At 50.4% G+C, this 25,823-nt stretch overlaps 2 protein-coding genes across 5 annotated transcripts in view; one reads left to right on the forward strand and one right to left on the reverse strand.

Moving 5' to 3' along the window:
* Window positions 1-250: 250 nt before the first annotated feature.
* On the reverse strand, window positions 251-17,469 carry MORF4L1 (mortality factor 4 like 1). Of its 4 annotated transcripts, XM_063142492.1 has the most exons (14): window positions 17,364-17,469; window positions 16,248-16,294; window positions 15,660-15,727; window positions 14,308-14,394; window positions 10,906-10,986; window positions 9,736-9,798; window positions 8,697-8,722; window positions 7,040-7,128; window positions 5,902-6,003; window positions 4,825-4,913; window positions 2,964-3,136; window positions 1,933-2,017; window positions 973-1,053; window positions 251-788 (listed from the first exon to the last, which is right to left on the reverse strand). In XM_063142492.1, the coding sequence occupies exons 1-14, from the start codon at window positions 17,401-17,403 to the stop codon at window positions 779-781; spliced, it is 1,041 nt and encodes a 346-aa protein (XP_062998562.1). In that variant the 5' UTR covers window positions 17,404-17,469; the 3' UTR covers window positions 251-778. The 4 variants fall into 4 exon arrangements, with proteins under 4 accessions (XP_062998562.1, XP_062998563.1, XP_062998565.1 ...); XM_063142493.1 differs by having other exon boundaries at window positions 251-1,053; XM_063142495.1 differs by lacking the exon at window positions 16,248-16,294 and having other exon boundaries at window positions 17,364-17,425.
* Window positions 17,470-24,833: 7,364 nt separating this feature from the next.
* The window catches only part of ADAMTS7 (ADAM metallopeptidase with thrombospondin type 1 motif 7), a 57,399-nt gene continuing 56,409 nt past the window's right edge, over window positions 24,834-25,823 (forward strand). Inside the window, exon 1 of the mRNA XM_063142763.1 lies at window positions 24,834-24,909. Coding sequence (XP_062998833.1) covers window positions 24,834-24,909 — 76 coding nt within the window. The remainder of the gene's footprint in view (window positions 24,910-25,823) is intronic.

The following is a 25,823-nucleotide window of genomic DNA, read 5'->3' on the forward strand; positions in this document are numbered from 1 at the left end:
ACCATAGCATAAGTGGCAGCTGCCCAGCAGGCATCCCGTCTGCTCTGTTTAAATGATGGGTTGTTGTGACATGCGAACCAGCCCATTCCTCCCACTCATCACCCAGCTCCCTCCCCATGTCAGCATCCTCTTTTCCGTTTGTATGCAACTCTCGTGCATTATATGCATGGCAGAGATAATCGCCATCACCACCACCTTTTTACATTTTAAGATGAAGACTATTTTTCAGGCAGCAACACAGACGCAGACCTTAACAGCTGAAATAGAAAAGTTTATTTGGGGACCTGTAAACATCCCCTCCAAAGAACGAAGTTTCAGAAAACCTGTGAGAAACAATGGTCAATTTGTCCTATGTTAGAAGGTGCCATCAAACCAACAGAACAACTCCACAATTCTTCAACTATGCAGGCAAAGAACACGGACTGAGACACACGGACACACTTTACCCTCCCAACACCAAGAAATCATATGGACGCTCCCCCACCAACCCAAAGTTGCAAGTGAACATCTGTGTTTGGTCCTCCCTCCCTCTGTTGGCAGCAAGAGTTTGTTTTGGAGGAGAGGCATGACGACACTTGACCCGGCCCCCTTCAGCCAGGTATCACTTGGATTCAAGAGAAACGGACCTAGAAGCATGCAGGAGCTCAGGCTATGAAGTGTCGGTTACATTTCCAGCAACATTCCAACACCAATGGATTCAACGAAGCACTTCAGAAGACTCTCCTCTTTGAGAGATCTGTTTCAGAACTGAAGAAAAACCCTTGGGACTTGGGTGGTGTCAGTTCCATCTGAAGACACAAACACTATTCACTCAACACTCACGTCAGCTGTGCAGAGAGGAACATGTGCGAGAAAAGGATCGTGGACAAACGTGGAACTGGGCGGGACAGCTGCAGAGACCCAAGGCTGCCTTCCAGTAATGTACACACTCACATACCACCCCACACACCCCACTGTTAGCGAGAAGCTTACACAGCTTTCCGGTGATATTCTGGAGGTGCAACCTCATAATCGCTTGCACTGAACAACGCAGAAGAGTTCTTTGCTAGATACCTGCGAAGAAAGGAAAGTCAGAGAGGTGAATGCTGCCTGGTCCCAGAGGCAGGCTTAGTGTCCAATCTCCGAGGACAGTCACCCAGACTACCCTGATACTCATACAGTACAGACTCACACAATACGGTCTTGCTGTCAGCTCAGCTTCCCAAAGGAGTTGGAAACAGGCACCCAGCCAGCTCTCAGGATTGCATGCTGCCTTTCAGCCCCATAACCCCACCTCCCCCACCGCTCTGAAAAACTGGGACAGAAAGCCAAGGCATTGCTGAGATGCTCAAAGAGGTGGGGGTGGGGAAGGGCAGTTCGTCTGCTCAGGTGTGCAGGCAGGCAGCAGCCGCACCTCTGTCTCTGCTAGGGTCCCACTTCAGGCCTGTTCACATAGAAAGTCAGCATGTCAAGAAAGAAAGGTGCTAACGTAGCCTTCTTCTCAGCATGCTAAGCTTTCTATATGCAAGATTTCTTCCCTCCCCTTACAGGAGTATTCAAACATTTTCTCCTCCCCCATCTGAAGTGACAAGAATTATGATATTTGGGTAGCCTGGCCTTCAGCAACGGAACCCCAGGGAAGGAATTGATCTCCACTAGGAAGGCCACCACTAGAAAATCTGTGGGACTAAAAGGCCACTGATGAGGCCTCCTAGTCCAATCCCCACCTCTCGCAAGTCCAGGCCGCCCATTGCCAGCACGTGCCGTGCCTCGGTTCGCGTGCACACCGTGCCGAGAGAGCCTAGCATCAGGCCAGAGCCTGGGGTGGGGGGTGGGCTGCTCTGCCAGCCCTCACGCAAGGACTCTGCGCAAAGCACACAGCACACACATTCTCCCATCTATATAACACACCTCTCAACTTGGCAGAAGTCAAAGATGATCTGCTATACATACTTTAGGAAGTCGTGCAAGTAGTTCAACAGCAAGGCCAAACTCTTCTCATCAAGAGGCGTGTAAGCAAGCATTGCTCCAATCCGGACTGTTTGAACAGTATTTTTTTTAAAAAAAAAAAAGAGAGAGAGAAGACATTAAGGAAAGCATTCCATGATTTCCAGTTAAGTTTTAAAGGCATCCTAGGATGTTGGTCATGATCTGAACCCCGTGGGTCCCCCAGATGCCCCTCCCCGGCCTCATCCCCTGGAGGAGGCTCAACATCCTTAACCTAAAGACAGACGCTGCTGATCCCCCGCAGTGCTGTTGCTTCAGAAAGGGAGGCTGACGGGCTCTCCTGGGTTCGAGCCAAGAAGCAGGCGTTTCCAAGGAGGCCCATGTAGAGCTCAGGGGAACAGAAGGGCGGGTGGCAGGTGCTCTTGATCTCTGAGAGAGCAGGCCCTGCTTCGCCCCACTGAGTCATTAGGTTGGGGACCTCGTTGAGTTGGAGAAGGGGAGCCTCCCCCACCCACCCCTGCCAAAGGGCCGCATGCCAGTGGGGGGTGGCGGGCACCCTACACCTAACTCCATCCATTATCCATGCTTTCCTTTATTACCCACACTAATATCCCTCTGTCACACACATACACACACACACCCCATCCACCCCACACTCATTCTCACATTTCCATTCTCTCCTGTTTCCCTCCCCAGCTGCAATCTCCTACTCATCCCCCCTCCCTCCCTCTCACCCAACAAGGAGGCTTTGGAAAGTGTTCCCCTGGTCACCAAAGGGGCCTTTGCCCCACTAAGCTTAAGCTGCTGCGTGGGGAGGCAATTGGGGGTGGGGGTGGGTCAGTGTGTGGGATTAGCCCTCCCCTCCCCAGCTGCAACCCCCCTCCCCCCAAGCCTGGCAACTAAATTTAGGGCTGGGGGGAGGAGAGGCCCCACTGGTGCACACCGGCATTCCCAAACTCAAATGGGTGTGTTGGCAAAGGAAGGCGCTCTTTGTGAAAAGCGTTGTGTCGCCTTTTGCCCCCCTGCTACGTCCATACCGAATAACCGTAGGAGGTGGGGAGCGCCGTACACCTGAGACATTGGCGCATCAGGATGATCCGCTAGGATTTCTGCGTACTGCGGCCTCTCGAATTTATACAGCAGCTGAGTGCCCAGCATTACATTGAAGTACTCTTTGATGCCTGCCACAACTTCGTTAACAGCATATTCCCTGGTTCAGAGCAGAACAAAGAGGAAGGAACATTGTAAAAAGCAGCTGAAGTGCTGCACTGGAAAAGGGAGGGAGCCCAGCCCAGCCCGCCTCCCCAGCCTCTGGAAATTACACAGACACAGACGTACACCTCCCACTGACCTCATGCTGGCTGTGCACACAGTGTCTCTGCTCTGCTCCCAGGCTGGCCATTGCCAGTGGGCGCTTCCAGAGAGGGCCTCCGCTTTACCTGGCTGTCGCAGCACCGCTGCAAGCTACCAAAGGGCATCTATTGGCCTTCTAGCAGGGCATGGAAGTTGGCCATTTTGTTTTTGGCTAGTAGGTTAATTGATTTTTATGGGTAGTGGAAGTGTCTAGGAAAGACAGAGGTAGATCACATCTCTAGGGATTCCATCAGTTTGGAGTGTGCAGAAAAGATACGTCATATGGCTTCCCCTGACTTTTCTCCAACTTCACTACTCTTAAATACTCCAGTTGGTAAGTAGTACAAAAACAGCAAAACTCCTCCACGCTTTAATTAGGGAGGAAAAAGCTGATTGAATGGCTAATATAGAGACCTGGCTAGACAAATATGGTGGACCACAGAATCCTAGTAGAGTTGGAAGATGCCTAGGCCATTGAGTCCAACTCCCTGCTCAATGCAGGAATCCACCTTAAAGCATCCCTGAGAGATGGCTGTCCAGCTGCCTCTTGAAGGCCTCTAGTGTGGGAGAGCCCACAACCTCCCTAGGTAACTGATTCCACCGTCGCACTGCTCTAACAGTCAGGAAGTTTTTCCTGATGTCCAGCTGGAATCTGGCTTCCTGTAACTTGAGCCCGTTATTCCGTGTCTTGCACTCTGGGAGGATCGAGAAGAGATCCTGGCCCTCCTCTGGGTGACCACCTTTGAAGTATTTGAAGAGTGCTATCATGTCTCCCCTCAATCTTCTCTTCTCCAGACTAAACTTGCCCAGTTCTTTCAGTCTCCCTTCATAGGGCTTTGTTTCCAAACCCCTGATCATCCTCATTATCTTCCTCTGAACACGCTCCAGATTGTCTGATCAGTTATGGCTCAATTTGTTCCCACTGGATATTGTGCTCAGCAGCATCCTTCGTGTGGAAACAATATCACTGCAGCCTTTGTGAAGATTTGTTCTGGCACACTTACCCAGCAGACTGTGTCTAGCACTTCGTGTCTGGGTCTGGCCTTAGGATTCTACAGGAGTACAAGCCAGCCCACGTCAAGAGGGAAGCGGACTGTTACAACAGCCCTGGCAACTCACAAATCCAACTGGATTCCAGAACGCTCCATGAGATTATGGTGTTGCCTCTGTAGAACCCTCACAGATAAATGGAGTTGGTCATTAGCTGCTGAGTGAACTGACTGGCACTCTGTTCCCTGTTTTCATGCATGGTTTACCCAGCATCAAGTGGGAGGAGACTGAAGAGGGTTGGAGAATGGCAAAACGCTCATACAGAGTCTGATGAGGTTTATCTACAGGCGTATCAGGAGGAAGTGAAGATTATATATGTTTTCAGCTGCCCTGAATATCTGTTGGAAAAGCAGCATATACACGCCTTGCATAAATAAGCCCCAGTCCCATCATCTCAAATCACTGAAACTTGCATTCAGTTTGTTCCCACTGGCAGAAGACAAGCAACCCACTCTTCATGGCCCAAACGTCTGAATTCCTCCTCCTCCTCCTCACTTGTTATCAGTGTTTCCTCGTGATTTCTTGTAGCTTGCGTAGTCCTCCAAAATGGAGTCAACATTCTTCTTGGCAGGAAGATAGAAAAGCTACAAAGAAAGCCAGAAACATCAGCGCCAACACAGAGGCTGGGAAAAATGCAGCTCCAGCAGCCAAGGCGGATGGGATCTCCTCTTTTGTATTGGGACCCTCTTGCCTTTGATACCACACAACAGGAAGACTGGAATTACCAGGCTACAAGGGAAATCACCATGACCACATTTAGAAGCTCTGCGCTGTATGAACCACTAGGGGCAGAGGGTTAGAAAGGATGGATCCGCTGGCTTCCTGTAACTTGAGCCCGTTATTCCGTGTCTTGCACTCTGGGAGGATCGAGAAGAGATCCTGGCCCTCCTCTGTGTGACAACCTTTTAAGTATTTGAAGAGTGCTATCATGTCTCCCCTCAATCTTCTCTTCTCCAGACTAAACTTGCCCAGTTCTTTCAGTCTCCCTTCATAGGGCTTTGTTTCCAAACCCCTGATCATCCTCATTATCTTCCTCTGAACACGCTCCAGATTGTCTGATCAGTTATGGCTCAATCCTATGGGATCTGCCTTGGATACTCATAAGCCTGCGAGTATCTAGTACACCGAGGGAAGCACTGCAGAGGTGATCTTCACCTCCAGCTCTAGCTGAGGTGTCATGGAGGGGGAGGGAAGGGGGCTGGAGAGGCCCCAGGATACAGTGTAAGCCAGCCTCTCCAGTCACCTCCCCGGCCGCTCCCTTTGCCTCCTCTTCAATGTTGCTTCCGCAATCTCGGAGAGGCAGCCGACTAGTTTCTCTTTGTGCCAGTTGCGAGGGGGAGGGAGCTCAGATTCCTGGCTCCGAGGTCAGAGGGATGTCCCTGAACTCGGATCCAAAAATCTGAGATATGGCTCCCCAAACACTGTCTCAGGGCCCTAGGATTGCTCCCTTAATAAGACTAAGGCTCAAAACTTATTGTACTAGCAAAAATAAAATATATAGATACAGAAGTACAAATATTTCAAACATTACAAAATAATACAGATGAATTAGTAGCACAATTTCAAAGTTACCTGCTTTTGCCGGGTGATCAAGTCCCAGTCATCCACAAGCCAGGGTTTCAGCTCTTCTGGTATTTTTACCTTTACTTCAACCCTGTTCATAAATGTTTCTTCCTGAAGAATAAAAAAAATGCAAGTCCTATATTAGGATACTGGAGTTGAACAGAGTGCACTCTTGTGTAGAGAGCTCAAAAATAAGGCACACATGAAGCAGAAAACAGGTTCTGCACAAAATTCTAAGGTACACCTGTTGGGAAGATCCAAGGAGGAGGCAGTAAGCCTATATACACCACTTGCTGGGGAACATGGGTGGGAGGGTGCAACGTCACAAACCTTTTACACTCGACCTGTCGCATAAACTCTTCTCAGGCCAAGCACCACCATTTGAAAACCTGAGGGAGGGTTAAATAAAACCTTTCCCCTAGCTATGAGGGAAACAGGTTTAATATAGGATCTCTCTGAATATACTGTGGGTATCATCTGGTGTGGGTGTTTAATAACTGAAAGGCAAGTAAATAATGCCAAGCTAACATGTGGTATTTGGTAGCTAACAAAATAATAATAGGTTTATTGTTATTCGAAAGCTTTATATCAAAATATAATACTTTCAATCCTGCTTAATCAAAACTCTCCACACACCAACCACCTCACTCCACACCAATCCTAAGTCCCTAGAATCCAAACTCTTCTTACTCTACACATAAACAACTCTCTCTCCTCACACGCACACCAAACTCAACTCAACTCCCAACTCAACTACTTCCCAAACTCCCAAGAATCTCCTTATATACTCCTTCCCCCCAACTATTACATCATAAACCACACCCACTCAGTTCTAACATTCCATGCTTACCAGACATACTAATTCAGACATATCCAATATACTCAATTGTGGGGTAACACCACAGAGGCGTGCTGTTGCACCCATGTCCTGTTTGTGGGTTCCTGGTCAAGAGCTGGTTGGCCACCATGAGAACAGAGTGCTGGACCAGATGGACTCTTGGTCTGATCCAGCATCTGGGCTCTTCTGATGTTCTTAAGGATCTCAGAAGGACACTGGGAATCCTGTTTTTGCATATAATAACTGTGTACCAATAGCAATCTAACAAGGTAAACTACATCTAGAGTTTTTGAGAGCCCAAATACTTACACTTTCAACAGTAGGGTCTACTCGAGCCCTTTTCTTCCTGGGAGGCTGAGGGTTTTCATTGGTGCTGCTGCCTTCTCCAATTCCAGGAGCTAAATGTACATGCAAGAGAAATCACTGCTGTAGTTTTTAGTTGAGCATTCTACATAGATGGCACTTCCCTGTCACACAACACAACACAACACTCACTCTTACTTAAGAGGTCTATGGGGCATAGCCAAAAGTCAGAACCACACACACTGCCCTGCCATCATACAACCCCCTTTATTTTTGGGTATGTATGTGAGCAATGTTTGGATCCATTAATTGGATTTAACACTCTTTGGTCAGCTAAAAGTTGCACCCAATTAACTGGGCAACACATTCTTTAAAAAAAAAAAAACGGTTAATTCTTTCAATGTAAGTATTTCCAAGAACTGTCAAGAGAGACATCCCCCAACCACCTCCTCACTGCCACATACACCCACATATAGAGCAACACCTCTGTTAAGATTACACTTGTGCTAACACATTTAAGTATAGCTTTTTCTTTAAAACTATTGTTTTAGCTAGGGCAAACCACATTTAGTAGTCTACCTATGCAGATTTAATCTGTTAACTGATTAAATCTCAGCTAAGACTTCTAGGTCTGTCATCTCATTAGAGTAGTTTTAATCACTGAAAGAGATATTAAGAGATACCATTATCAGATTCTTCCAAGCTCCAGCAGGGTGTGCAGAGGAGGAGGAGGAGGGAGCAGCGCCCCTCTTGCTTAACGCACTATGGATTACAGCAGTCTCCCGATACTTAATTGTTAAGAGCTTATGTAATATGAAGAGCTTCAAATGAATTACTCATCCAAAAAACAAAGCAGCACATAAAAATTGGCTTCAGAATCATTATTAATTGCAACCAGCTACTGAATGATTTGCTGACTGCCTTCTATATACTAGTAGCAGGCAGCAAAGGCAGAAAATTGATAGGAATGAGTTTCTCAATATGGTACAAGAAGTTCTTGCCACAGAGAAGGACACGTTGAATAGTTCACTAATACTATTGTACATTTTATCTATACTTGTAGTACATATTTAATACGCTCCGCTCACTCCGCTTTTACCAAGCCAACGAGATCAATCCTCACTCGGATTTCCACAGGACGTTCTAAAGATCCAATAATTGCTGGATGTGAAAATCTCCAGGTTCTGTTTAAAATGCTTTTGTTTGAGATTGGGGTGGGCAACTTGTGTTGCTCCAGATGTTTTGGCCTACATCTCCCATCACCCTTAGCCAGCATAGCCAAGAGTGAGAGACCATGGGAGTCGTAGGCCAAAACATCTGGAAGGACACATGCTGCCCACCCATTTTAGGTCAAGGCATTTAACTGCATCAAATCACTTGTGAAAAGTGTTATGAAAGTTAAGAAACTTAGACCACAACGTTGTAATCCACTATTCTTCTTCACAAGTGCCTAGCATATTCAGGGATATTCCCAATGCAGTTAGTCTAAACACTCCATTTGAACCTAAATTCTAATTGCTTTAATTTGGGAGCTGCTATACTGGGAAACTTGGTAAACCACATGTATCTTTTCCCAAATGCTTCTTCCTAACCATGGAATGTTGGTTAAAACGTTCAAAACCTAAAACACATGAGAGACACAGACAAAAAGAGAAGTTCTTACTTTTCTGTTTGTTCTTTTTGGTCTTCCTGCCAAGGGAAAAGATACATATTATTGCCGATGCAAGGCAGTTTCTGCACTTGTACTTGTAAATTCCTGTTTTCCATGTCTTCCAGGCACAAACACTTGATCTGTAGGCATGTGACTAAGCCACTGCAGCGCAAAGTGCAAGACCTCACCAGTTTCTAAGCAGCTCAGGCCCAATATTTAAGGGAATGTCATTCAAGTGGGATAAAGCTTGATACACAAGTAATACTGAAGAAGCTGAACTCTGCATTTGCTGGAAGAAAATAAGATCTAAATGTCTTTAATTCTCTGCAGAGGTTGTACTCTTTCCCCATTAACTGCCACACCTGCAGCTGCAGAAACACAGCAGATATGGAAGTTACCAGCAACCTCATAAACCGTACGCAGAAGCAGCCTCTTTCCCCAATAATGGAAGCATGGCAGGCCAGCCTGCCGGTTGTCAAAAAGGGATGAGACACAATTCCAGCCAAGGTGAGAAGAACTTGAAGCATTCTTGGATACATGTTGGGCAAGCCACAACATTTAATCAGAATTTGTCCGAGCTTTCTTCTACGTGGCCTTGAAGATCAGGGGCTGAACTTGCCAATGTATGCCTGCTGAAGAAATGGCTTGCTACTTCCCACGACTTCAAAATGTTATATCCCCCACACCCCACCTCACACCAAACCCCATTTCCCAGCCTGCTGCAAGGCAACTTGATAATCCATATTCCCGTTCACAGATCAAGAGCTACTGGAGGAAGCATGACAGTTTAGAGAGGGGCAATCCTTGAATTACCTGGAATAAAAAACTTATCATCATGAAGAATACTTTAGAGGCAGTCTGATATGTTAAGCATCACAGAGGTGTGCTTATTCTACCAGCTAACTTCAGGGGTGATTTGCCATTAACCCTTTAGAAATACATCATATTGTAGAGAGAAAGAAACTTAAAGAGACTATGGAAAATTTGCACAAGCAAGGAAATCTGGATGTCAGGATGAAGATCCTGGTGTGACAATCCATCCTTAACTCACCGCGTCGATATTGTAGGGGTCTCCAAACTGCAAACTGTATGCGCTCCATCTCGTCTGAAAAATCTAGGCACAATGGGGTTGAGTTAAGGAGAGTGTCAGACCAAAACAAGGAACCTTTAAGAAAACGCAATTCAGCTTGAAAAACGGACACAAGCTTAGAGGAAGTTATAGTCCCATTCAACAAATCCCTGGAAGGTGGGTATCCTCTCTGGACTGGTATCTCTTCACACCCATGCTTTAATGTTATTTTGGTCAAAGAAGAGGCCCAGAGGACAGATCTGGACTCTGAATTAGTGTATTCTATCCATTCACCATGGAAGCAACCCCAAGTTGATTCCAAGCCAAAACAGATCAATGGTGTTCTTTTATCAGAAGCCAGTCAGAGCAGCAGCCCCCAAGAGGAAGCTATTCCAACAGACAGCTCGTTTCCTTTAAAGTAAACAAGAGCTGCACAACTTGCCACCTGCTCATTTAACAATGCTCTGCAGTAAGGAAGGAGCGTTGAGCTCCAAAACCTTCAGTTTTCTAGAAGTAACTGCTGTCTAATAGGGGATTTTGACCCTAAAATCCCACCTCTTAAAAAGCTGCATTTCAACTGGAGCTCTGTCTAAAACTAAGTCAATCCAGTACATCTAGTTTGAAAAAGAGTCCAGAATCTGTCTCTCTGTCCTTGGCTAACTTGGAGAACAGAATCTGTAAGGCCACTTGCAACTACAGAAGAGATCACAATGACGGCAGCCCTGCATAGCTCAAATCCCATGGAAATGGAAGGGAATCAAAGCAGCCAACCTTCCAATTTGTATTTCAGCCCAATAATCTAAGCTTCGTGATAAGATTAATATGGTTTGTGGTGTTGATGTGAAAACTTTCTACTTAAGGCCTATGTGTCATTATTCAGACCTCCACAAACTTATCTCTACAGAACTGCAATAGTGAACAGACTTTGTTTTTATTTATTTAGACTTGTGTTTTTAATGTGCCCGTCAGCATTCTGTTTATCGTTCTTTAAATGGCAAGGCTTTCAGAAGAGACAGAGGGGAAGTATGCTTTCCAGAGCAACATTTCATGTGCATAATCAGCGCCATTTTAAACTTTGGAGATATGCATGCTAGGATCTTCAAGGGCAAAGGTTTTGGAGGAAAGCCTTTTTAAAAAAAAAAGGTTTCTCACACTTCAACATTTTTCTGCTGGAGACCGGACGTCTTCTTGCCTGGAGCAGCGCCTCTCATCTTTCCTTCTGCATACTGTTCCCTTTAAAAAGAAAGTCAGCAAAAAGGTTCTAATATCTACACTCCTATAATCCTTCACCACTACACCCAGGAACCCTGGGAAGCAGTGAAGATACTCTAACAAACGGCACTCCTAAAACTATGGTTGCCCTACTTCATTTAGAGGACCCATTAGAGCTAAACGTTTATTATTTATAGCCTGCCTTGTGGAATACAAATCTACACACCCACTTTCTAAAATCCACCTTCATCAGGACTAACCAAAATGCCACAGCTTCCAAGTTCTCTAGAGCTCTTTCTGATTAATGCAATGGAGTAGGCTCCGAGGTAGCCTTCACTGCCTCACAGTCTCCTCAACGCCTTTCCACAGGAGAGTTGAGGCTAGACAGACATGCGGCAGGCCACCTTCTTCACCTCCCTCCCTTGCTCTCCTGGGATCTGCTAGCCTCTTCTACCCAGCCCCAAAGAGGCTGAGGCAAGGCTACAGTATAGCACAGCTTCAGTTTCTAGTATTAAAGACGGGTAAGCCAAGATTCTCTGTGGATGAACAGAAGGCACCACTAAAGAACTTTGCTGCTCTTCATTGCTAATGCAAACAGTTAAATTTAGTATTTAGTATTTATTGCATTCCTATACTGCCCAATAGCCGAAGCTCTACAGGTGGTTCACAAAAAATTAAAACCCTCAAGTAATACTGCAAATACCAGTAAGGATCGAACAGAGAATGTGCCATCTTGATTTTTCCTCTTGCCCTCACTAACTCCACACTACAAAAGTTTTAGTTTTATTATTTCTATGTGCTTATTTTCACCCACATGGAATATGAAATAGGAGTCATAATATTGTCGCAGACATCCCAATACACTGTACTGAAAATACACAGAGGGTATTTCACAGGATTTCAATATTTAGATAAATATACTGGAGCTCCAAACGGCTCTCAAGCTTTAGCCAAAGCATTTGTATACGTTTCTAAGCAGTGTATAAATCAACACGGTTTATAAATACTGGTAAATACATAAATAAAATAATACCGAGAAAACTTTTTTTCAGTTCAAGTTTTCCCCATCAACAGAAAACCAAGGCATGGGCAGTTTGCAAAAACACTGGAAGAAGGTTCTGGCAAGGCAGAAAGGAGTCCATACTGAAAAAAAGCAAGGGCCATGGCCAGACCTGGCGATTATCCCTGTGCATCCACATGACGCACAGGGGATCCCTGGGGCCAGGATCCCTCCCTTTCCCCAGGATAGCTGGGACGGCTTTAATCCCCGCTTTTCCTGCGGTCTCGGGATTGTCCCGAGAACGTGGGATGTGTGGGCATGGTTTGTTCCCAGCAACTCATGAGTAAATGTGAGGAGCCGGGAACCAGGCATGGGGCACAGAGCTCTGTGCCCATCGGGGGGGGGGGGGGGGCGCAAGGTGTGTTTTTTAAATTACCTTTTCGAAGGAATGCTCCTGCGCTCGTCTTGAATTTTTTAAAAACAAAAACAAAATGGCGGCTGTAACGTCCTCCCGAGACATCACACATCACGTGTAGACTGAGGGGGAGGATCTTGCGATCATCATATTGCAAGGTCTTCCCCCTCCACCCCCTGGTGTAGACATGCCCAAGGAAAGCAGGGACAGGAAGGAACAAGCACATCCTTCAAAACAGTTTATTTAGAACCCAGTTCCCAACATCCAGTCAAATTCTAGCATGACCCAAAAAAGAATCCTGGATGGGATGTACAGGTAGACCTCAGCTTGGCTTTGAATGGCTACAATCACCAGGGATAGAATGGGAAGCATTATCCCCTTACTTACTTTCTGCCATATAAGGGGATAGTTACCATTTGCTCCTAGGGAGAAGTAAAGCTCTGCACTGGAAGAGCGCTGTGTCAATCAAGGAAGACACCTCCCTATCCCGCCCCCAAACGTTACATGGCCCAGGCCCTCACCAAGAGGAATCCATCACCGCTACGCCCATGACACCCAAGTCTCTCTTCTCCTTTCCTTGAAACTGTCCTAGTTCGAAATCATTGTCTGAGGCTGGTAGTGGACTGGATGAGGACAAACAAATTAAAGCTTAATCCGGACAGGACAGAAGTGTTCCTGGTCAATTGACAGGCAGATCAGGGAATACGGACTCAACCTGCGCTGGATGGAACTCCGCTCAGGTTCTCAGACTGGGTTCCAAGAGGATTCAGCCCTGAATCTGGATGCCCAGGGTTCAGGAGGGGCCAGGAGTGTGTTAGCATACCTGAGGCCAGTGCACCAACTGTGGCCATTTCTGGAGGGGATCTGATCTGTTCACAGTAACAAATGGCTTAGTTACATCCCGTTTGTACTATTTTAATGTGCTGTACATGGGGCTGCCTTTGAAATGTGCTTAGAAACAGTTGGTCCAAAATGCTGCAGCCATAGTCTGGACCGGGCCCAGTTACAAGGAGCGCTCCGCTCCATTTCTGGACACAATTCAAAGTTCTGGTTATGACTGATAAAGCCCTAAGCAACCTGGGATCACACTAATTACAAGACTGCATTCTTCCAGAAGAGCCTTCATGGGTTTAATATCTTGGGGGGGGGGGGGAGAGGAGAGGCCCTTTTTTCTGGCAGCACATCTGGTAGAAGCATGAAAGAAGGCCTTCTTGGTGGCTGCTCCCAGCCTCTGGAACTCCCTGCCAAGGGAGGCTAGGTCGGCTCCCCTTCTACTGTCCTTCGCCAAGCAGGCAAATGTTTTTATTCAGGCAGGCCTTTGCCACGTAAAGTGGTCTGTTGCTGAAGGTGGTTCTCTTAGGCTCTGTGCTGTCCTTTTTGTTTTACTAATGATTTTTTTATGTTATGTTTTATGTTATGCTTTAATTAACCTTGTTTTGAATCTGTATTTTATTCTTATTCACCTTGAGTTCCATTATCTGAGAGACAGCCAAGTTTAATAAATAAATCCTGCAAAAGGGGGGGGGCGTTTAATTTATTTATTTTATTTTTATTTATTACATTTCTATACCGCCCAATAGCCGGAGCTCTCTGGGCGGTTCACAAGGTGTCGTTTTTGAGGAAACAAGGCTCAAAAGATGTTTTTGAAGAAACAAGGCTCAACCTGTGAAAATGGGGCAGGGAGGCGGAAAGAAAAGAGAGGCACTGCCCTTGCCTAAAAACAAACATTTCCTTCAAGCCTCCGTGGTCCCTGACACCAGACAGGAAGTCCTGCCATAACTTTATAGCTCTACCAGCCTCCTGCCTGTATTCTCATCCTCCTTCACTGGAATACAGAGACACCCCAAAATGCTGCATGCAACATTTACACCACCAGCAGCCGAACTTCTAGTCTCTTCATTAATCACTCCACAATCAGAATACTTACTGATTGGCCTTTTGAAGTTCTTTCTGTTTCTGCAGATTGGTGTCGACGTATTTGAGGACCCTGCTTTCTGGAACCCATTCATCCCAGCTGGAAGAAAGGAGAACAGCTTTCAAAGCCTACATAACTGGGCATGGCCTCTTTGTTAAGTCAGTGGCTTCATAAAAAGCCAGTGGTCTTTGCTTTTGTGACTTACAGTCCTGCATGTCACAAAAACTAACATCCCAAATGGGGATTTAACCTCCACCTCCCAGGATCCCCAAAATGGGTATAGGGAAAGAATTCTGCAATGCCACCCCATCTCCCAGCCAAATAAAGACCGCAAAGATTTTCACGGCCTGGAAAAAGTGACAGCAGATTATCCAGAAAAACAGAAGACACAGCGGACACCCAGTAGCTGGAAGAACAGAGCTCTCATCTTCCTTCCATCTAAGGCCATAGCTAGACGGGCGATATCCCAGGGTGATCCCCAGGATCCTCCCTGTGTGTCCACATGACACACAGGGGATCCCAGCAGCAGGGAGGGATGATCCCTTCCCGTCCCTGAGATCTCACCCTACCCTTTGAGCCCACGTTTTCTGCGGTCTCGGACTGATCCTGAGACTGCGGAACGTGTGTGCGGGCATCACGGTTTGTCCTGACTCCTTGCAGTTACTCATAAGGAGCTGGGATCCATAGGGGGTGGGATGGGGGGAGCGGTTAAAAACCTACCTTTGAGCGCTCATGTGCATCTTCTGTTTGTTTTAAAAAACCAAAATGGCGGGTGTGGCGTCCTCTCCCTCCGAGGTCATCTCATGCCGTGTGTTAAACAGAGGGGGAGAGCTTGCGATAAAAATATCGCGAGTCCTCACCCCTCCGTCGAGCTAGACCCAGTAAGTCTAGCTGAGGCCTAAGACCTCAATTTTTTCACCTTAAGAGCCTGTCAGAATTTTGGCTTGACAGGTGACAGCAAAATTGCCAAAAAGGATAGAAGCGAGCATGAAAAGAACACTGGAGGAGGCTACATTCAGGATCAGCAGTAGCTGGGGCAGGTGATCCATGCCGTCATAATCCTGACAGCCAACGAAGGATATTTTCAGTGTCCGCTGTCTGTTTTCTTGAAAGCTGTCATAGCGGTAGTAATTAGTCTAATGCCTCTGTGATTGTGTGCATGTAACTGAATGCAATTACGGGATCCTTTTTACTGGAAGTGCCAAAAAGGCATGCAAATATGGTTGCATGTTGCAAGTCATGCATGCTGCACACACTGTATACCACCAGTTTTGTACTTAATCTTGTATATTAGATTATATCTCCAGAGATGTGAAGGACTTGTTTAAACCCTTTAGAGGGAGGTGGGAAATAAAAATACTCACTTTTTATTCCAACCACTGTAATGTATGAAGTATTTCACTTGTTTGTCCTTTATGGCAACCTTTACACACTAGAATAAAGAAGGAGATTCATTCAGTAACCACCCAAGTATACAAGCCATCTAATGCCACTTTGGACTGGATTAATAGTTAGGCAGCCTACAGGGCGTTGCCGCAGCCAAATAAGGTCCCTTGCACTCTGGGAGTTTCCCATCCTGCTCCTCTGGCATCCCTTGCAATGGGAACTTGGCGACTGCCCAAAGGGCACCACGTCCCCAATTACTTCCAACACTGGCTGCCTCGCTATCGTGAGGAATACAAGACCATCAATATTGCAGAAGACTCCAAAAGGAAGGCAGGATGGGGCAGACCAGAGAAAGGGAACATGGGTGCTTGTGGCTGCTGTGTTTGCACAGGCTTGCTTCTGTGCGAGAATGCTGGCAGAGGAAAGCATGGTATGTGAATCAGACACATGAGTTGGAGCCCCAGAACAGGTTTTAGCATCGCACGGGTTCCCCCCACCCCCCCTTAATCCAGCACTGCCATTGGTGGGTTAATGTCGTCTGCCAAAGCAAACTACAGCCAACATACCTTTGCTTCATAAAGAAGAGGTCCATGGAAACACAGCACCCGTTCACCTGTGAGAAAATGTCCATTTAGTAGAAAAAGCATGCCTATACGCGCGTATACACACACATACACTGTATCTTTTTATAAAACTTAAAGGAAGAGGTAAGGACCTGTAAATTTATCTGTTTATTCAAACTCTTAGGAAGAAGTTGGCCACATTATACACTCTGGAACCACTGTTTGCTCAAACCGAACCCAGCGCCTGGCTTCTCATCCTCTGCCCCAAATCACACCCATGTCCAACAACCGCTGGTGACTGTGCAAGGAGCCTGGTGGGCGGAAGGGCAGCGAGAGAGCGCGGTGCGGCCTGTTTTGCGATGCTGTTGCTGTTGTTGTTGTTGTGTTACAGCGGCATGGCGAGGCTGTCATCTGTGCTGGTGAAGCCCCGTCCACTTCTCCTCGGGAGCACAGGCCCGCGAGGGCCCGGGCATGCCCGCCTTCCGAGGCCGGAGCGCCCCAGTCGCCAGCCTTCGCGAGCTCGGGCATCGCTCCTCGGCGGCGTCAGGCTCCTTCGCGCGCGCAGCCACGGGCCCGATCCGGCCGCGCGCAGAGAGGCTGCGGCCGGCGGGCGGGCGGGGGTGCGGGCCGCGGGCAAGGCGCTGGCTGCCGGGGCCCAGGGAGGGGCCGCGGCCTTCAGGCCCTGCTGGGGCCCCTGGCCGGCCGCAGCCGCCCCGCCAGGCGCGACTTCCTCTCCCGCCGCCCCACAGGCCCGGCCCGGGCTACGGCACGTGCCAAGCGGCGGGACCGGGCGGCCCCGGGAGACGGCAGCCCTCAGCCCGAGGGCATCGGGCGGGGGCGTCAGGAGAGGCCGGGGCAGCCAGGGGGCCGGCGAGGGCCGCCCCTGCCCGCCCGCCCGCCTGCCTGCCTACCCCCGGCTCCGCCACTCGCGCGCCCGAGGCGAGGAGGCCCGGCGCCCCTCCGCTCCCCCTCCGCCGCCGCCGCCGCCGCCTTCCTGAGGACGGGGCAGGGCGCGTCTCCCTGAGGGGAAACGGGCTCCTGGGCATGTGCCGACGGCCGGAGGGGCCCCCGCCCCTGGAGGCGCCCTCCCGCTCTCGCCCGCGCGGCCCTCCTGCTCACCCTCTTGGAATTTGGGCTTGGGGTCTTGCTTGGGCGCCATTTATAAGCGACTCTGCCTCCCCCTCCCCGCGGGGGCCGCTCAGCTGCGTCGCCGCATTATGGCACCGGGAGGCCGCGCGGCGCAGGCGCCGAGGCCCCCCGCCGCGCCCTTCCCTCCGCGGGGCATGCCGGGCCTTGTAGTCCTGGGCGCTCCCGGGGTGCTCCCGCCGCCCTTCGCGCCAGCCCGTGGAAGGCGCCCTGCCGCGCGCCCGGCGTGGGCCTCGGACCCGCGGCCCTGGGCTCCAGAGCCGCGCGGCTCCGCTCGTCCCCAGCGCCAGGCCTCCGGGCGCCCCGGGGCAGGACGAGCCCCGCGGGGACGTCCCTCCTGGGCGAGCCCCGGGCAGAGTCCGCGGGGCCCCCGCCTGAGCCAGCCCTGGCAGCCCTCCCTCCTGCGGGCCTTCCCCTTAGGAGGAGGCGCCGCCGCCGCCAAGGCCTCCACGTCCCTACCCCAGGGGCGGAAGGCAGCCTTCGGGCGCGGGCTGGCCGGGGCCCTGCCGTGGGGGCCGTGGATGTGGCAGGGAGAGGGGGCCACGCAGTCAGAGAACGAAACGCGGGGACTGGCCTATCCGGTATACAGCGGGGTGTGGGTCTGGAAACTGGCCTAGCTGATATATGTAGGGTGACCCTATGAAAAGGAGGACAGGGCTCCTGTATTTTTAACAGTTGTATTGAAAAGAGAATTTCAACAGGTGTCATTTGTATATATGGAGAACCTGGTGAAATTCCCTCTTCATCACAACAGTTAAAGCTGCAGGTGCCCTGCCCTCTTTTAAATCTGGTCATTCTAGTATAGTTCCTGCATTTTAACTGTTGTGATAAACAGGGAATTTCACCAGGTTCTCCTTATATACAAATGACACCTGCTGAAATTCCCTTTTCTATGCAACTGTTAAAGATACAGGAGCCCTGTCCTCCTTTTCATAGGGTCACCCTAGATATATGCGGAAAAACAAAAGTGAAAACTGGGATACCCCAAAATGCTGTCTTTTACTAGTTTACTGATGTTTACTGCTCTGGAATCTCTTTCAGACATGGAGCGGTATACCCATTTTGTAAAGTAAAGAGAGCAGAAAACCCAAGTAAATACTTAGGAACAACTCTTGAAAGGAAACATCTCTCCAGTTGGTTCACTTAAAAGTAAGTCCCTCTTCCTTGGGTTCAACAGCACAACGGGTCAATTTGGCATGAATCAGGGCAGAATACAGAGCGAAGCAACCTCCTAACGGAGGAGTGACAACGTTCTCTATATACGCACCGCCATCAGGCCCATTCATTCGTTCATATACTACCATTCAATCACATTATCAGAGTAGTTTAAATGTGAAATAAAAATATGTAATACAATAAAATAATAAAACAGTAAAAGGAAAGAAGAAAGAAAGCTAAAATACAAAAATGCAGCAATAATGAACCAATTAAAATTCCAAGAATAAAAGCCTCAGTAAATAAAAAGACCACAAGGTGGAGGCCAAGTGGACCTCTCTGGAGAGGGCATGGGGGAAGAGGGGGGGGGGAGCCCTCTCCTCCCCACTTCGCTTCAGATGACGGGAGCACCCAGAGAACGCCCCACCCCCGTGCTTAAACTGTACAACCTTTTTCGGTCTAAACATGCATAGGATTGCATCCTAAGGGCTTTCAAGGTCAAGAACAGCCTGCAAACCAACTGGGAAGGAACCAAGTCTACCGATGTAGCACGGATGTAATACGTTTGTACCTGCCAGTCTCAGGAGTCCAGCAGCCACATTCTGCACTAACTGCAGTTCCTGAACTGTCTTCAGAAGGCAGCCCTCACCCCTCAACAGAGTTACAGTAACCTTTTCACGGCACAGTCCTATGCCTAGCCTGGGAATAATTTCCACTGTGTTCAATGGGACCTACTCCCAGGTAGGAAGGCAACCTGAGAAGCACGGGGGATGAATGTTCATTTGGGGGGGGGGGTGTCATCTTCACTGCATCCTGAGCCAGTTTTGAATGTTTTCCTCAGCTGGAAAAACTAGATATGCATATAATCTCTGCAAAAATATCTATAGTTGACATCAGAATTGATACAGCACAGTGAAGATTGCAAAGCCAATCACTTGTTCAGCTCTGCTCCTGCATATGGGACCCTTTTAAAATATAGTTCATCAACTAATACAAGGATTGAATGCAAAGTTAAAGTCTATAGTTGAGACGGGAGAGAAGGCCCATCCCCATCAGGAAGCCCCGGAATGTGATGGCCGGCCCTCTCTGAAGTCCTCCTCTCCTGGGGATGCTGCGCTTGCCTGGCCCCCTCCAGCCAGCTGGACACTGGCAGTTGATGAACTCGGCTGTTGCTGGGAAGGGTGGGGGGAGGGGAGCGAGCGTCAGGTGCTGCTGACCCCTGAGAAGATGGCAGTGGGCACCAGGTGGCCCAGCATAGCAAGCAAGGCAACAGGCCTTGCCCGGGGGCTACGCAACGGAGGGCAATTCCCTGGGCAGCGAGGGCGAAGGGCCTTTCGAGCGCTGCACCCAGGAGCATCCACGTGGGCCTGGCATCCCCGAGGGGGCAGATGGACTCGAGCCGTCCACAGGACCCACTGCCCTGCCATGGACACGTGGGCAGCAGCCGTGGATGCTGCCCCAGGCGCACCGGTGTTGTCCTGTGCAGGTGCTGAAACGCTGCCCGCCCCCCTTCGAAGTGTTGGGCAGCTCCTGCGCGGGCATTCAAGGCGACCCAAGAGGTGTCCTCCCGCCCGCCGGGGGGGCAGAGGCGGGGTGCAAGTACTGGGGGTTTATCTACACTTCTGCTTTTAAAGCGCTTTGAAAACGTTTTGAAACCTGTCTATGTGTCCTGGGCCCCAACAGTTGTCAAAACTGTTATAAAGCGCTTTAAAGCAGTAGTGTAGATCCCCCCCTGGTGTGTGTGTGTGTGGGGGGGGGGGGTCTATCGTTTCCTGGCGCGCGAAAGTGAACGCAGGCAGATGGAACTCGGGGAGGCGCGGAAGGGCCGCCTCGACTGCCCGGGAGGAAAGCGGCGAAGAGGCATCTGGCCCAGCTCAGCCCCGCGCCTCAGACGCGCCGCCCCGGAGCCCCGGCTCGGCTGATCCCCTCGAGTAGCGCCGCCCGCTGGCGCCCAGGGTCGGCGAGCACGAACAGGTACCGCACGGAGCTGTCCATGGTGCTGCCTCGGAGGATGCGGCCGGCGGGGCGGGGCGGGGCGGGGCGAGGCGCATCCTACCCCAGGGACGCCGAGACCAGCAGGGAACGGCGCGGCTGGCTGGCTGGCTGGCTGGCTGGCTGGCCGGCCGTCCGCCCGCGTCCTTGGCTTCCTCCCAGTCCCGGGCAGCAGCGCGCCGAGAGCCATGCGACCGCCAGGTGGAGACAAACCGCCCGGGAAGGCACCTGCGGCAGCAACTCGTCCAGCCCACCTTGGTGCGCCTATTTCCCTCTTTCTATTCGCGTTAGTAGGAGCAGAGGGTGCAGCCCCTCCCTTCTCCACCAGATGGCAGCCTCGTACCGAGATGGGGGTTAACCCCGGTTCCCGAGCAAGGGAAACCCTCTAAGAACGTCAGAACAGCCGTCCCAGGTCAGAACCAAGGGGAGATCCATAGGTAGCCCATGAAGGTGTCTTGCGTAAATGTACACATGAAAGGCTGGATAGAACACAAGCACACAAACCAATGGCAGCCACATGGCAGCCAGCCCCAACTCTTCTTTCGGATGTCTTGCCTACATGCTGTCTCCTCTTATCATAGAATCATAGAATAGCAGAGCTGGAAGGGGCCTACAAGGCCATCGAGTCCAACCCCCTGCTCAATGCAGGAATCCACCCTAAAGCATCCCTGACAGATGGTTGTCCAGCTGCCTCTTGAATGACTCTAGTGTGGGAGAGCCCACAACCTCCCTAGGTAACTGATTCCACCGTCGCACTGCTCTAACAGTCAGGAAGTTTTTCCTGATGTCCAGCTGGAATCTGGCTTCCTTTAACTTGAGCCTGTTATTCCGTCTCCTGCACTCTGGGAGGATCGAGAAGAGATCCTGGCCCTCCTCTGTGTGACAACCTTTGAAGTATTTGAAGAGTGCTATCATGTCTCCCCTCCATCTTCTCTTCTCCGGGCTAAACATGCCCAGTTCTTTCAGTCTCTCTTCATAGGGCTTTGTTTCTAGACCTCTGATCATCCTGGTTGCCCTCTTCTGAACACGCTCCAGCTTGTCTGCGTCCTTCTTGAATTGCGTCCTTTTCTCCCTGAGGTCCCAGCACTCCCAGTGGACTTTTCCTCCATTGCTCTTTCCCAGCACTCCCCCCGCCCCTCCTCCATCCCAGTCTGTCACGGGAGGAGGCCACCTCAGCTGCAGCTGCCCAACCATAGGTTCCACCACCCTCTGCCATCATGGCTCCAGGCTGGGTCATTTGTGGGTTAGGCTTTCTTTATTAATGATTGCAATTGTGGCCCCGTATTAACAATGAGCCAGACCAATTCAATTCTGCCATTACAACCAGAAATGGCGGGGGTTGAGGTTCTATGGCTTATACTCAGAAAAAGCCCAAGAAGGTTTATCTGGAACTTGGCAGTATTTGAGGATGGGCATTGCTGACTTTGAAGGAGAAACTATAAGAAATGGTTCATTTACAGGAGTTTGATGAATGACCAGTCGTTCGACAGCTATTTCTGTTTTCTTTCCATAAACTTTGCTGGAGATAAACTTTAATGAAATGGTTCCTCCCTTTATACAGCATCTTTTGGGAAATAGTTTGATGTGTCAGGTTAGGGTGCAGCTTATACTTGAAGTTGGGATTTATTTATTTATTTGCCCCAACGTGCATCACTTTACCCTTGCTTACATTGAACTGCATCTGCCGTTTGGATGCCCTCTCTCCCAGCTTGGAGAGATCCCTTTGGAGCTTCTCACAATCACATTTTGTTTTAACCACTCTAAATAGTTTGGTGTCATCAACAAACTTGGCTGCATGCCCTTCTAAAGGGTGAAGGTCAAAACAGACGTTAAAGATGTATCTAGTAGCTACTAGCTACGGATTTTTTTTTCATTGTTGCTCTAGAGAAAAGCAGAGCCACCTGTAAAGGAAACCACACTCAGCCAAACCGGCTGCCCACTGGATTTTGCACAGATCTTGGAATAAAGCACACAGCTCTCAAATTGAAAGGGTTAGGCCCAATCCTTTATTGAAATTGGAAGGGTAAGAGGCAAGCATCACATCAGATTAGCTACTAAAATTGATACAGAAATAACACCCTGAACCCCAATACCAGCAATACTAATACATTGTTACAGAATATACTTCCCCAGCCAGGTGTCCTTCAGCTCAGGTGCCAGGCCCCACGTTTGGTAGACTTTTTATGGTCACTCAACTATTCTACTCCCCCCTCCCTCCGGATGGGCCATTTTTTCCCTTCACAGATGCAAATTGCCCCAAGGCCACTTCTCTCGCCTTGACGGAGCCAGGAGATGGCCTCACGCCCACGGCCCGGTGGAGAGATAAGCGGTACTTCTGCAATTCTATAACAAGCAATAGACAATGAATAAAGATTCTTAAAAACAGCAATTCTTTGTAAACATAACCCCTTCCTTACACCACCTATCCAGATTAGAATCCTAACAATGTAGGTAGGCTCAGATGCTTCATAAGGCAATACAAGACCAGGACAACATGGGGCACCTTTGCTGGTCCCAGACACTCCATCCTCCTTGTGTGGATTTGGGCCTGAAAGACCTAGGAGGAATGTGGATACATGGAGGGTAAGTTCTAAGCAAGTGTAATTCATGACATCACACAATGTCTGACCACGGGGCAGGGCAGTTAAGGCATCAGACTCAGTTTCCAGTTTCCTGGATTCCTCTGCACAGAGAAGTTTCTAGGGAAGTCATCCAATCAATGGTTTTCCCTATGGCTGCAGCAGGGTGGCTGCTGCCTCACCTCCTCTGGTCCCTGACCAAAAATGAAGCATCCTTCTTCTGCTCACACTTTTATGAATGGTGAGTTCCCCCCTGAAGCAACGTGAAGCCCCCAAACAGCACATTGCTGCTTCTATGAATGAGGAACGCAGGCAAGTTAAGCAATGAGAAAGAAAGCCCTGAAACAGCGCAGCAAAATGAGCAGAACAGCAGCAGCGAATGATTGGACATGCGGGGCCATTGAGAATAACAGGCTGGTTTCCCTCCACACACAGCCCCCACCCCTGATATGCAAGGGAATAGTCAATTCTGCAAACTGCCGCCCACACATGCTATTTCAACAAATTAAATTTAAAATTAAGTTCCTTATCTTTTAGCTTCACCAGTTTGCTTTGTGTGAATTGGTTGTTGGTATTGATTACTGTCAAAATAAGATTATTAATTCTTTAGGACAGGAACCTATGAGAAGGAGTATTGCTTATTGAATAGAGCACATGAAGTTGATACAGAAGAACCTTTCATTTAAACGGATCTCAGGTAAGAAGGCTGAGGGCGGCGAGACCTGAGACTGCCAGTCTGACTGAGGGCTACGGAAGCAAGCGTTGGTTACTCTGAATTCCTTTCAGTGGGAACACCCCCCTCCCATGTGGTCATGTGGGGTTGGCCTACATCTGGTTGGCTTGGCTCACTTGGAAGTTGCTCTACCAGGCCCGCAACTGCTACTGAAATGTAGCTTCTGTGGCCATTCTGTAGCTTTACTAAATTAACTTCATCCAGTCATTTGTCATTGGTGAATTGGGTTCACTTGGAAGTTGCCATTCCGGGCTGTTTTTCTGGAATTCGGACTTTTGCCCGGTTGGGTATAAGAACATGGTTTCTGTGGACGTTTTCTGGCGTATTGCATCCCTGCTGTTCAGTTCTGTGTGGCTGGTGAGTTTGGTGGATTCGGCTCCTTCCGCAGAGGCGGGTCTGGGCTGTTCAGTTCTGTTCCGGATATGTTTGGGGCATGATGGGGTTGATAATAAGGTAATATTGCCGTGGTTTCCGTCCAGAGATATTGTTCCCAGGTGCCTCTAGCGCGCGCCACTATTCTCGCCGCCGCCTTTTTGGCCACGGGGCCATCCCAGCCCCTCCCGCTCCGGGTTTTAGACCGCCCGCCTTTGCCCGCCACGCGCTGGCGGCCGAGGCAGCGTCTGCCGGGCTTCTCCAGCAGGGGGCGCTCCGGCTGGGCTGGGCTGGCCGAGGGCGCAGCAGCTCGTCCCGGTGGCCCCGCCCGCCAGCCCGCCCGCCTGCCCGCCTGCCTCCCTCCGTCCCTCCCTGGGCGGGCCAGGCAGCCTCCCGCGAGGGCAGCGGCGCGGCTGGCTGGCTGGCTGGCTGGCTGTGGGCACGGAGGCGGAGCCGGGCGCGAGCCGCCGGCATGGAGGACCAGGTGGCCGCCGTCGCCGCTGCCCAGAGCCGGGCTGCCGCGCGGCGGGCGGCGGCGGAAACAGCAGCCCCCCCGGCGCCGGCCGTGCGCCCCCCGCGCGCGCCCTGAGGACGCCCCTCCTGCAGCCCGGGATGGCCCTGCTGCCGCTGCTGCTCCTGGCGGCCGCGGCCGCCCTCCTCGCCCGCGGGGGCTGCGCGGAGCCCCGAGGTGGGTCATGCGGGGCGGGGGGGGGGGGACGCGGCGGGCGGGCGGGCTCTGGGCTTGCGCCTGCGCCCGGACTGGCTCCCGAGGGCTTCGCAGCGCCAGCTGTGATCGAATGTGGCAAACTTGGAGGCGAGGGTGCGCCGAGCATGCACAGAGGCCCCTCGCTCCACCCCAGCGGGGCAGGGCACGGGGGCTCCCCTTGTAAAGAGGCTGGGGAGAGACGCGCAGGGCGAGGGGGCGCCCAGCTCCCAAGGGTTGTTTCTGAAACTCTGCTGGGTTCGGAAGTTTGGGGCTGTGACGGAGACAAAGGGACCGCTCTTTCCTGGAAGCCCTCCGTCCCTCCGTCCGTCTCTCCCTGGGCCTCCCTGGGCCCGGAGGGTCTGGTTGGGCAGCAGCTCCGTTGGAAACACCTGTGGCCAGATCATAGCCCTTCCTGCTTGGTGGGGGTGGGGGTCTGTCTGTCCCCCCTTCCTCTCATCCCACGTGCTGCTTGTCCTCTTCTATGCGGTAAGATTGCTTTGGGGCGCGCAGGGGATGAATGCAGGAAGAAACATACCCCTTTCTGAAGTCCAGACTTGCAGCACAGCAATGAGGGACTCCCGAAGGGCTGCTCCCCCCGCCCCCCATGCAACTGCCCCCAAAGCCCCTCAGTTTGCACCTCAATGGGCTGATACAATTCAAAGACTTGGCAAAACCTCCTCTTGGCCGCTGGGCGGGGTGGCGACGGGGACCGCCCGGGTCTCCCTCTGCCCTCCCAGGGTCCACCACTCTGAGGTTGAAAGCTCAGGGCACAGGGTCAAGTTTGGCTCATAAAAGGGTGCAGCGGGCGGCAGCAGCGGTGGTGGTGGAGGCTTGGTGGATGGGGTGGGCCCTTCAGGTTCCTCTAGCCAGGTGAGCGCCCTTCCCAGGCTGGGGCT

This window comes from Elgaria multicarinata, chromosome 16 (genome assembly GCF_023053635.1).
Source record: "Elgaria multicarinata webbii isolate HBS135686 ecotype San Diego chromosome 16, rElgMul1.1.pri, whole genome shotgun sequence".
Lineage (NCBI taxonomy): Eukaryota > Metazoa > Chordata > Lepidosauria > Squamata > Anguidae > Elgaria > Elgaria multicarinata.

Bases quoted from the DNA above. Each gene is read 5' to 3' on its own strand.
- MORF4L1 (XM_063142492.1), bottom strand. From the start codon at position 17,403: ATGGCGCCCAAGCAAGACCCCAAGCCCAAATTCCAAGAGG. The intron at 16,295-17,363 runs GTGAGCAGGAGG...ATTTTCTCACAG, and splicing joins CAAGCCCAAATTCCAAGAGG to GTGAACGGGTGCTGTGTTTC. The intron at 14,395-15,659 runs GTGAGTATTTTT...CCTTTCTTCCAG, and splicing joins TACAGTGGTTGGAATAAAAA to CTGGGATGAATGGGTTCCAG.